Source organism: Diadema antillarum, unplaced genomic scaffold (genome assembly GCF_040938485.1).
Source record: "Diadema antillarum isolate AM-2024a unplaced genomic scaffold, OU_Dant_1.0 seq00000931_RagTag, whole genome shotgun sequence".
Classification (NCBI taxonomy): Eukaryota; Metazoa; Echinodermata; class Echinoidea; order Diadematoida; family Diadematidae; genus Diadema; species Diadema antillarum.
In genome coordinates, this window is record NW_027271782.1 from 1,298,439 (window position 1) to 1,311,500 (window position 13,062).

At 39.9% G+C, this 13,062-nt stretch overlaps 1 protein-coding gene across 1 annotated transcript in view; it reads left to right on the forward strand.

The window, feature by feature from the left end:
• Positions 1-13,062, forward strand: part of LOC139741483 (uncharacterized) — a 149,279-nt gene that overhangs the window by 77,210 nt on the left and 59,007 nt on the right. The window contains exon 3 of the mRNA XM_071652068.1: positions 8,153-10,088. Within this exon, the coding sequence (XP_071508169.1) occupies positions 8,183-10,088 (1,906 nt within the window). The 5' untranslated portion in view covers positions 8,153-8,182. The remainder of the gene's footprint in view (positions 1-8,152; positions 10,089-13,062) is intronic.

Sequence of the window (13,062 nt, forward strand, 5' to 3'; positions counted from 1 at the left end):
CCAAGTGCAGACACTGTTTTCAGCCTTTTCAGGACGTGTTGACCTATCCCTAGGCTGCTATACATGTGCATAGACCTGCTACTTTCCCCCCATACCATACCAAAGGAAATGCTGATTTTGTTGTTGTTGTTGTGACAAACTTTCATAATTCCTCCTTAAGCCAATGGATTTTACAAAGAGAAGTGGAACAGTTAGATTCTGTGGTGCACATGTAATATTTACTTTCTGTAAAGCGTGACAAGAAAATTGTGGCTGGATTTTAGCTGCATATCTAGCAAGTTAAGAGGGGATTCCCATGGGAATTTGAGCTGTGGATTAAGGCAACAATAGAGGAAATCCACCTTTGCCACTCGGAGCCACGCATCCGCCGTTCAGCGCTCCCGCGTATCATCGACCTGCGCGGTACTCGCTGTGCTGCGCGTGGATGCTAATGACGGTTAAGACTGCAGGTTAAGTGATTAATCGGAGCCGAGGCAGGGTTTTGGATGTCGGATGAAGGATGCTGCCACCACTGCCGGTGCCTGGAGAACAAGAAGAGCCTTTCCTGTCAGTGTAAGGTGAAGAAAGCTATGGATGTTGAGCTGTAGAGGTCACGTGTGCGTGTTGAGGACACCCCTGGACAAGACTCAACATCTCAACAATCACTTTCCTGGTGAAAGCATCAATGTCTTCCAAGCCATTCCATCTGTGACTCACCTTACGTTTAGCATTTGCTTTTTCTATCTGTGTCACGCTTGCTCATTTTTAAAGGGCAAATTTCTGGACTGCAAATTCAATTTTGAAGGGATCATTTTGCAATAACTAGCACTTCCAAAAGCAGTTATTTTCTCTTGAATTATGTTAAATTGATCCAGATTAAAGCCACTCTTCTTTTTGTGCTTGAGAACTTGTTCAACCATGACTTGCAAGTATTTTGGAGTATTACTGGGATGAAAATTGAGCTTCCTGCCTGGATACAGGGCAAGTTTCATGAACTTATCCTTCCACGTCTGGTCCCTCCTGAAGACTCATCTTGAAGATTGTTCAAAGGGACAGTCCAGGGAATTAGAATTGCACAGCTGTTGTGTCAGTATTAGAGAGGCAAAGGAAATCATAGATTTGATTATGTCAAACAGTCATAGAAACAGTAATTTTTGAAGGATAAAACAAACAAGGATTTGACTTGAAATTTCACCCGGACAGCCAGACAAAGTTTCTCTGGTGTCATCTGTCACCACTGATGTTGGCCTGGAAAGACGAAAATACTTGACACTCGCCCGCCCAGATTCGAGGTGACCAAAGGTTACAGGAGTTTCTTCATGTAGTGATGTCATCGTGGATCAGACACTGTGTGCAAACAGCGATCAGCTTTTCTTTTTTTTTTGCCTTTATTTCGACTCTTTCAACAAATGTAACACTGAGAGATGAGAAAGAGAAGGGGCAGTGAAGAGAAGAATAGTATAAACCGGGCATCGCAGATGGGGTACGTTTGTCTCTAACGAGTCGGCATTACATGGGCTTAGTGAGGGATGTTCTCTGTGTCCGATGCACGTGTGCTGTGATGTTTCCTTGTGTTGGAGCAGACATCTCAGATAATCATGTGATCAGGAATTAGTGGAAGCATCATAACCTCCTTTTTTTCCCTTCAAGGTCCAATTCATCCTCCATATCTTAATGTCGCAGACTCAACCGGCAGGCATTTCACATTCTGTGTGCATCGTTGGTGCTGAAGTGAGATCTCACAGCCTCAATCAGGTTTTGACAGTATAGTTAACAGTACTTTGTGGGCACCAATTTTAGCTTTTGTGGAATTTGCTGTGACTGTATGCCCCGTCGTTCCATATTCAAGGTACGACACTGTTACTGATGTTCATATCATGTGTAATGTGGATACCTCATCTCCAGAAATGAACGGAAAGGGCGATTCTGTGAAGATGTAGGGCCAGATTTTTTTTGAGAGAGAGAGTTTTTCAGAAGCCACAATTGGATGACACAAAGGGAAGGAAGTCGTGTTGTGCCGCACAAACTTGATTTGATTTTCCTCCAGGAGTAGTACCTTCTATCAGATAGCCAAAATGGAAGATTATAACGTGACTTACACTGCGTATGCTTGGATCTTTGAGGAGTTTTACAAGGTAATGTATGGCAGCTGATAGCGACTTTAACCCATTGAGGAAAATTGATTTTCCTATAGCATGCATTTCCCATAGCCATCTGCCCAATTCTACTCAGGACTAGTCTCTGATTGGTGAAGGGTACAGGTAATAACCTAAATCACATAGCCAAGATGGCTTCAGTCTGGGCAACACCAGACAACTGATAATATTTCATTGTGCTGATGATGCTGTATGACATTGTTTTTCTCTTAAATTCTATCAGATACAGCAACTGGTGCACACCTTGTGCACAGAACATTTGTCATGTGATATTATTCTGTGCTCTATCTATTAACCCGTTGAGGACTGACTGGTTTTGCTACAACACGCATTTCCCATAGACACTGCCCGAGTATGTATTTGGGACTTGTCCTCAATGGGTTAAAGCAGAGACTGTAGAATCAGAGACATTTAAGAGGTCACTATTAACCCATTGAGGACGGTTTGATTTTGCTACAACACGCATTTCCCATAGACGCTTGCCCGAGTATACTCGGGACTCGTCCTCAACGGGTTAAAGGTAAAGGGTAGTAGCTTCTGCAGATGTGAATGTGTATCTTCCATAAGTGTGCTAAAAAGGGAGGGCCTGAAAATTAGGCCAGCTTTGAATCATTACAGTTTGGTATGCATGGGATTAAAGGACAAGTTCACCTTCATAAACATAAGGATTGAGAAAATGCAACAATATTAGTAGAACACATCAGTGAAAGTTTGAGGAAAATTGGACAATCAATGCAAAAGTTATGAATTTTTAAAATTTTTGTGTTGGAACCGCTGGATGAGGAGACTACTACAGCTTGTGAGTCATATGCGTACATCAGTATAAAGAAAATGTAAAAGAAAATTCAACATATTTTCACTTTTTTCGCATAATAAAAGAGCACTTGACTTGCCTCTTTCTAAAGGCAGGGGGAATAATATTACGCATAACATTTGTCGGTAACGAGTCAGGGGAATGTGTACTTTTTTCAAAAGATGGAATTTTGTGAAATTCTCTTTATATTTTCCTTATATTGTTGTACGCATGTGACATCTAAGTTATTCATACACTGCAGTAGTCTTCTCATCCAGCGGGTACTGCACAAAAACTTCAAAAATTCATAACTTTTGAACGGATTGTCTGATTTTCCTCAAACTTTCAATGATGTGTTCTACTAATATTGCTACATTCTCTCAATCCTTATGTTTATGAAGGTGAACTTGTCCTTTAATGAAAGATGACTTGATGAACGCATACCTGTTGCACTAGTCTTGCAAGTTCAAATGCTTAGAGAGGTGATCATAATGAGGGGACATCTATTTACATTGTACATCACATCCACATATTTGAACCAATTTTTCATGAAGCACTGTTGATGGGCATTTCTCCCTTTAGTAAAGAAAAATATTTCCTACAGAAGGATTTGTTCTAGCATAAAGAAATTATTGAATGATAGCACTTGTGAATTAAAGCTTCAGATGATAAAAATCTTGAAAGGGGAAAGATTTAATGATATCATCACTTTACTTGTGTGATCCAAAAATTAAACAGAACACTGGTATTTGGCATTCCAGCTTGCCCAACTGATCTTGCAATTTTCTAATTAGCTCATTTTGTAGGTTTGTTTGTCTTTTCTGTTTTGTTTCGCTTAAAGGTTGTTCACTATGGTCATGAAAATTTGATTTATAACCTTGGACCTTGCCACTTCCGTAACTTGCCACTTGCCTTCCTAATAAACTTGATACATGAATCATGTGTCTTTTGTGTGATTTTCCCATCCCCAACAATTAACTCGCATATGGATTTTTGCTGTAACATTGAGTTATTATTGAATAACTCATCAACAGTTGATATGTAAACTTGGTACAGACAAACCCTGAGGCTTCTATGTCTACAGGTTCTGCATCAGAATATATATCAGGTTAAGCTAGCCTCAAACTGATGAAGACTTTACATCCCTGCAAAGGGGTGGGGCACTGGCCATAATCTGACAGACGGCATTAACCCATCTGTGCTGTGCCACGCCCTTAATTCAGCCGGAATGAGGTCCCTCCTCGTTTTCTGTGGAAAGAGCAGGAGCGCGTTACCATTTGAAGTTCTATTTCTCCATACCCTGCACAAGTTGATGACTGTGAAGATGGAAATTTTGTGGTGTGGAAATGTGTACACATTTTGTGCAACATGAAAGTAGCATGAAAATAAAAGCATACAGACTGTTGTTTACATATGTATTGTTAATTCATATTTTGATTCTGCAAAACTATAAACATGCAAAACTCATCGTACCTGGCTGGGCATGATAAATTACTTGCATGAAAATGTCCACTTTTACAGTACAGTACAAAGAGTCAAATTAGACCAACCAAAACTGTGGAGGTTTCCTCAAATTGGACCTGAAATAGGAAATGTTATGGATTTGTAATGTTTCTTATTTTTCATGTATTATAATGAAGCAGTGATATCAGTATCAACCACAGATATGCAAATTAGTAGCAGTGATGACGTCATCACCTCACAAGGCTCCCATTGACCTGTACATAAATCTTCAGTGAATTGAAATGAACTTAACACTAGGTATCCTTCAGATCAAATTAATGTTTTCGTGTGAGAACCTTGCAGCGATAACTATTTTTGGGAAAGGGACTGCAGTTGCCAAATTCTTGGCAAACAAAATTTCTTACATGGTGCATGGAAACTTATTGAAGTGTTACAAGGTGGTGATATCGTCCCCTCTTCTGATTTATGTTTGAGGTTATGATCAATGCCACTAACTGGTTAAAAACATGTGACACTGTGGAATGTCATAACTTTTTATTTCATATTGTTTGTCTGATTTTGATGAAATGTTTACTATTCATCCCATCCGATCTACTTTGAAAAAAAAAAATCACATTATCCTGGAGTGGAATTATGCTGAAGATATCGTATTATGTAGATTTATAGGTTGAAACAGAACAAAGATAAATCAGAGGCTTTAAATCGTTATGATTCAAAAGTTGAAAAGACATTGATGAATAGAAGAGACATATGATACCCATTTTTCCTTCTCCAAAGAAAGGTCGTACTTTTAGCCTCACTGTTATGAAGCAAAGGGATATCTTGATATCTTCGGTAAAGATCTAGCATTACGTACATTACAATATCATTACTGCATATGAAATCAAATTCTCTCTTCTCTCAAATTCTTCTACTGATTATCTCTCAGTGACAGTACCTTTTCAGACACAATTAATGTGTAAACACAGTCTGAGAGAATGGGGCCATTGAACTTGTTAATCCTCTTGTATAGTGCAGCGTGTACCCAGTATGCACTTGTGCTAGACTTTGCCTGAGTGACAGTCTATCTGGGGGGCATTTCATGAAGCATTTTGTCCGACAAAGTTGTCGGACAAATTTGCTCACAGCCAATCAGATCCAAGGATTTTAGTAGCTTGTAACAGTTTGTCAGAAAAATATCCGACCAAAACGCTTCATGAAATGCCCCCCCCCCCCCCCCCCCCCCCCCGATTGCATTGGAACTACACAATGAGCATCATGTGTGTGTGCAATATATAAGTTTCTGTGTTGTGTTTATTGAAGTGGTAAATGATCTGGGAAATATTTTCACGAATGAATAAGGATTCATCGACCATAAAGAGATTATAGAGTTTGCATCAAGTGAGTGCCCTTACTTTATAAAGACTTTTTGAATTTTTAGTTTAAAGTCTCTATGAGGTTTTATTTGAGGAAAATTGTACAGGGTCAGAGGCAATTGTACTCTTAGCTCAACCAGTTCCCTGCACATCAATAGGTAATGGCAAGTCCATAAAAACTGAACACAAGCTTGGATTAAATATTCACCAAGTGCCATACTGTGTATATGAACTCTTGTCAACCACATTCTACAATCCTGTTGTATGAAAAATTGAATACAACATCAAACTAATCCCAGTGATGATTAGCACTTGCGTTTGTTTAAAGTGTTAGTGTTTGTTTTGCCAACATGCACTTTAATGCAAAATTATACTACCCCATTTTATGATAGTTTAATGGAATTTACTATGATAGTACTTATTTCAGCATGTAAACAAAAATGCAACCAGGTGGAGAATTTTTTGATACAAACATTAAAAAGAAGAAATGATGCTATCACTTTCAAGTGCAAAGCAAAAAATAAAATAAAAAAATAAAAAAATAGTGTATTAGAGTTGCATGTGTGGAAAGAGTGAAATTTGAGAAGGTATTACAGTGTAGGTGAAAATCAAGACAAGTACATTGGAAAGAGCAAAGTTGTATTAGGTCGTATGATTACTGGTGCTCGTTCGTGATTATGTGATTAGATGCATCTACTCGCAGCACACACACCAGAATAACATGCATGTGTCAGATGTGTTACTTTGCTTCAATTGCAATCAACGCATCAATGACATGAAATAAGGCTGGGCTGTTACATGTGGTGTGCATACCACTTTTTTTTAGCAATCTCTAATTTTACACATGCTCCTTTATAGAGTCAAAGTCGACTTTGATATTTCCAACCCAGAATATCAAAGAGCGCCCTCTATGGAGTCAGATTGGGGTGTCCCCATCCTGCTTGACATTGCTTGTGAGCTCTAATTATTTCCCTCCAAAGTGGCAGTCATCGATTCGAAGAACTCTCTCTGTGTTTTCTCCCTCCTCACCCGTATTACGTCAATGAGGCGTTAATGCATCTAATCTCTTGATTCAAACATTTCCTTTGAATTTGCTTGTCTAATTTGATCAACCTCTTGTCTCAATTAATCCTGTCATTGCTCGCCTATTTTCCACAGAATTTTGCTTCCATACCAATACTTCCCTATTGACAAACATCTTCTATTATCAGACGATACACATGCCTAGGTATTATTATCTGCACACCTACCTTACAAATCAATTCAAGTAATCCACCTTCTTCTTTGGGTTCTCCCTTATATCTTTTTTTTTTTTTGGGGGGGGGGGGCTACAATGCTATTTACAAATGGTTGATATGCTTGCATTTGTTTTCTTGTTTGTAATATTTGGTGGCTATTTTTGTTTTAAGTGGTACACCAGTCTTATTTTCCAGTAGTCAGTGATTTATCTGCTTTTCAATGACTTAGTAAAGCTTAAAATGTAATAAGTGACCATTAGGCATTTCAAAAATGATGTTGCTTGAATCTAGTTTCCAACAGTTCAAATTGTGAGTGTACATTGTAAAAACAAGAAATTCTAGTCTTGGCTACATGTGTCTCTGTTTTCTTGATGATATAGTAAACTCCAGAAAGAATGGTTTCACCCATTTTTGCAGTATGTTATTTTTCTTACTTCATAGTTGAAGAATACTTTAAGTGCAGACCAAGATACCAGAACTTGGAGTGCTGAGATGTACATAGTAGGAGATGCTTTTGAATGGAAGATTCTCAGTTATTATCTGACCTCTTCATGTGTAGACAAAATGTTCTTCCCACTGTATCCCTCTTCATCCAGTTACAGTTCATAATTCCGAATCATTATTTCGATGGTTTATTATTCTGAAGGTTTGTTAATCCAAAAATGAACAAAAAAGGTGTGATATTCCTTAGGTTTGTTACTTAATAATCCAAAAACGAAATAAGGGTCCATAATCTCGAAGCTTTGTTGGTATGTATCTTTTTTCATTACTTGATTAACAAACCTTCAGAATAACAAACTGTTTTTCTCTTCAGTTTAAAAAACTTTCTCAATTATAACCTTGTTTTATTTTCAGAACTACAAACCTTTTGATAATGAACCTTTTTAATAATGCCATAAATGAATGACTTAACAGACCCTATTTCATTTTCAGATTATAAACTACTATCTAAGTATACAGAATTTGTGTGTTTCTAAATAACAAGCCTTATTTCATTTTTGAATGAACAAACTATGCTATCTTAGAGATCAAATTGTGTGCAGATGGATTTCACTGCATATTCTGTTTAGCTAAACAGATACATGTAAGTTTATGCTCTCACACCCAAACTCTAATGTTGATTAAGCTTCATTATTGTTCTTATCTTTAATTTCTGTCCACTCACAGATCCTCCCCTTCAACCATGGCCCAACGTGCATGGAGGACATCCTGACCTCGGCAGAGGCCATTGATGCCATGGCGGAGGAGATCGTCAAGCCCTCACGGCGCTACGACAGTGCCAAGACGGGGTCATCGGCCTCAACCACCACTGCTGTTTCCAGTCCTGAGAAGGCTTTTGGGTCAGAGGTTAGGTCTACAGAGGGAGGAAGTGATTGGGGAGGAGAAAGCTGCAGTCATGTGACTTCCACAGTGTCCGGAGTGGCCACATCCGCTCTATCAAGGGAAGCGGAGGCCAAGAAGACCGGTGTTTATGGTGTCAACAGCAGTGGGCCAGTGACAGGCAAGCAGGACGTGAGGATTCAACAAGGGGGGAAGGCACAGAATGGAAATGTCAGGACAAAGGCTGCCTTCCCTGGAGTAAGGAGTGGGCCAAGACCGCTACCACCACCAAAGCCTGCGGGTCTTCTGGAGAAGATCAAGGACTCCACTGGTCCTGATAACAGGAAACCTAAGAATCAGGCTTCCGCAACAAGGTTGCCGAGCACTACAGGACAGGTGAAGAATCACAGTGATGCTAGTGCTGTCTCTGCAACCAGAGCTGGAATAAAAGAAGATGTAAAGGCATCAATAAACAGTGGTCATGAAATTTTGAGGAAAGTGGATTCCGAGGGAACAAGTGAACTTCCGAGAACTGGAAAGCAGAGGGATGAGATTGTGAGTTCAGAGGCCCATGGACCAAAGTCACCAAATAAGGTCAATGCAAAGGTGTCATCCCCACCTCCTCACGCCCCAGTCACTGCATCCCTGTCTGTTCATTTGCCTGACTCTCCAAGCAGTCACGATCGTATTCAACGCACATGTAGTTCACCCACAGTAGCCCCGACGGAAGGGGGCCAAGAGAAAATGTCTGCTGACGCTGCATTGCCGGATAGTACTGATGGGAAGGATACAACAGCCCTCCCAGTTCGTTCCAGAGTGCATGATATTCAGGAAAACTTGATGCATCTAAACCAGGAAATGACCGTGCGACAGAAGAAGCTTTCACTTATCGACCATCACATTAAGATCAGTGATCGTAGAGCACTGTTTGAGAAAAACATGACTGGCATTCACGCAAACAATGTTGAACATCTGGGAGTTAAAAAGCGACCTGACAGAATCCCTGCTCCCATATCTCCAAAACCAAATAAACAGATCAAAAGTGGGAATAAGTCGCCAAATCAACCAGTTGTCGGATCAAGGAGCAATTTCTCTTTGAATCAGGAACCACAATCAGCAGCAGCTATTCCACCGAAGCCACGGCCAAGGAGCACCATCTCATCTCCCAGGGATTCAGCAGAGACAGAACCATTGCGAGTTGCCCCCATTAGGCCACCACCCCAACCCCAACCCAGAAATAGCATAGTTCGTGTAGGCCCTGACGAACTGACTCCAGATGTTCCCAAGGCCCAACTTTCCAAGCCAGCAGAGTCAGAAAACATATATGAAAGAGTTCCCGAAATCTTAATCAAGCAGGATGATGCTGCAGTGGAGTCAGAGACTGGAATACCCACCTCCCCATCATCACAACAGCAGGAAGACAAAACGGCTTTGTCAGAGAATATCTATGAGGACACCATGGTTGACTCGTCAGCGGAGAGCCTGCCGCAGCTTCCCCCGGGCTCTGCCATTACAGACACCTGTCACAGCTCATTAGCCCCTGACAGCACTGCGGGGCACCGCGACAGCGCCGCTTGGCATGCGCCGGAGGAAGTGCATCGGTCTGATGAATCGCGCCCACGTGAGCGGGAGAGCATCTACGAGGTCTGCCTCGATGAGTATGTGAGCGACCAGAGCAAGGAGCCTGCACCTGGTGTAACAGACAGTGCGAGTGAGAGCAGTGAAATCCTCCAGGAAATGCCGAGCGAGTACAGTCTTGTTGATGAGATTATGCCCTGTGAAGGTAAGCCCATTATTTTCGGTAATTGCCACTCCCTTGTCATCCCCTCTGTGTTTTCACTCTTAGATCTGAACAAGAGGTTTGTGCTAGGCTTGGTGGGTGTAGTGGACATGCTCTGAAGTTTTGTCGAAGGAATGGTGGAGATTGGCTGGCACCTGTCTTGCTTTCCCTTGAGCAGGCAGCCAGGCAGCAAATATGTCTTGGTGCCTTGTTTGGTCCGTGAGCCAACCTTTTGAGTGCCTTATACAATGCATGATTACTGGTAGGATATGTTAAGCTTGTGAGAAGTTCACAGGGAAACCCAAACTTGTGGTTTATTGGGGTTTTAAATGTAAATTATAAAGAGAATACAAAAACAAAAACGTCTTGAATTAGACAAGTCGCTCACCTGATTCTCTTAATCAAATGATGACATTATCAAAAAGAATTTATCAAAATACGGCTTGAACGATAGTGGTATGCAATGCACACACATATTTTGATCGATACCTCCCTAACTGATCGACATAGAATCTCAATATTATTTATAAAAACGCTAGAATGGCTAGAATACGCGTACGTCAGTACCTGCGCCTACAGAGCAGAATTGAAATAATGGAGCTCAAGTTCGAAATTTTTACAGAGATATGATCTGATTTATAAAAAAATGTATACTTTTAGGGGCTATCACAGGTGACTTGTGGCTGTTTTTTGTGTATTCTAGCTGTACAGAAATTTGATTTCCAGGGTGTTGGTATACTTTAATGTTCACCTAGAATTGATTGCACTATCAACTTTGTAGAATACCATGAAATGTAGCAAATTTCTCAGAATAGTAAAACCCTCTGGTCATCTGTTTTATTTAATTATGTAAACTGTAATATGGCAGTCAAGAAACAAGTACAAATATCAATTTTGTTTGCCAGGACTAAAAAAAAAAAAAAACAGTCCAAAGAAATCATTCAAAAATAGCAAAATAAGGAGACAGAGACAGCCAGGGCTATTCACTGTTGTCACATGATGAAAGCTTTTGTAGCATTTCTAAAAATAGCATCAAGTGGGAAGTCAAGAATTCCTGGGATTTGCCACAGTTTGCTCATTCTCGTTCATTCGGCACTTTCCCCCATTTCTTTGTTTTCATATTTGTCCCTTTCTGCCATCCGAGTCAAGCCTTGGGCCAAGGCTCTGCCACGGTAATTACGTGGGGAAATGATGAATAATTACGTGAGGGGGCAGATGCGTTTGCCTGCGGACCGAGAGGGTCGTGGGTCACATCTAGTGAATATCTATTCCTTTCCTAAAGGAAGTCCACCATTTTCCTGAAATCTAATTTGCCACGAGCCTTTCTCCATCTATCTGAGAGAGAACTTGTCAGATGGTAATCCCTCGTGAAGCAATTTTTTGCTGTGTCAAGCTCTTCATCAAAACTTTGTGGCATTCCTTTTTCTCTGGATGATTAACAAACATAATTAAAGTGATGATACAGTATTGGTGGAGCTGAGGATTTGGCTTTTAACTTTTTGCGAGATACCAAGAAACCACTTAGGAAATGGTACAGAGCATGCCATTCTAAAAGGAATTCAAAGTTTATTTGATGAAAAGCGGTTTTGGAATGGCTGAAACATCCAAAAACAAAGTAAAACAAAGCGATGTAATAAAATGTGGGTCCCACACTTTATTAGTATTGCTGTGTTTTGGGTATCTCAGCCATGTCATGACCAATTTTCATCAAATAAATGTTGAATTCCTCTTGGAATTACATGGTCTTTCATATTTCCTAAGAGGTTTCTCATTATCTCACCCAAAAATATTAAAAACCTGAAGTTTGGTCTCAACCAAAACTGTACTAGCCCTATAAATCAGCAATACCTTTTTCACATTTCTACAATGTTTGGATGTCTTCTGCTCTTGGTGATATGCCATAGAGAGTTACTACAGATGCACTAATGCATGTTATTACACAGTATATTGCACAAGTGCCCTATTACCTCCGAAGGCTGATGGAGTCACCACACATTAAATTGTTAAATGATTTTTGTATTCTTATTTTTAAAGATCCTCAGACTCTTGGCTATCCCATGGCATATATTTTATAAATACCAAAAGTTTTCTCATTTTTTGTTTGTCAATTAAAAAACACCATGGTGGCAGCTAGGCTTCAATAAAACTCCCAAATAATTTGAGAACTTTCTAATGTCATTTCAGCCCTTTAAAACCTGGATAGGAAGTAATTAAGATATTATTTTGTTTGTTATTTTTTTAAACCAATATCATACTTTTCTCTGCATGTAAGTCACTGTATTTTGCAATATTTCCAGAATCAAATGTATCTCAATGGCGGCAAAATAATAGAGAGTCACATAAATGAAGAGGACTACATATGCAATATAATTAGCATTTTGTATTTCAGTGAGTTACAAAATATTGCCCTCTATAGAAAACATGTAACTAAGTCCTTGTTTAACGATCACCTGGGAGCAAGAATTTGCTGTTGACTTTCAAGATACATTACATTTGATGCATCTTCAACAAAGTCTGAGGGAAAACTTCTAGGCAAGACATATGGTATACAAGTCTTGTGATTGAGTTTGCGACCCAAAAAACATTAGAGCTTCATATTCTACGCAGCAGTTTTGTTTTGTTTTTTTCAAAGGCTCCGTGTTCAAACACAAGATGGCATATTTTGGCATTCTGGCCTTTCGGAGGGTATTTTATGGCTAATCCTTTCCATGGACAATATTTAAGGCAGTATCATTTATCATGCATTGATGACTGATGGGTGCAGTGATAACTCATTTTGCGGAGAGAGTTATGAGTCAGGTGGGATTTGCTTCAATGGTGACAACAATGTCATCGCTGAAGATGTAGCAGCTTGTGTTTATGCAAACTAGTTGCCACTCTGGAAAGACGCTGTCACTATGTCAACCCTGCAACAGTCACTTTGTGTTTGAAAAACAACTTTGCAGTGTACTTGATTTTTGTCAGTCAGATCTCAATA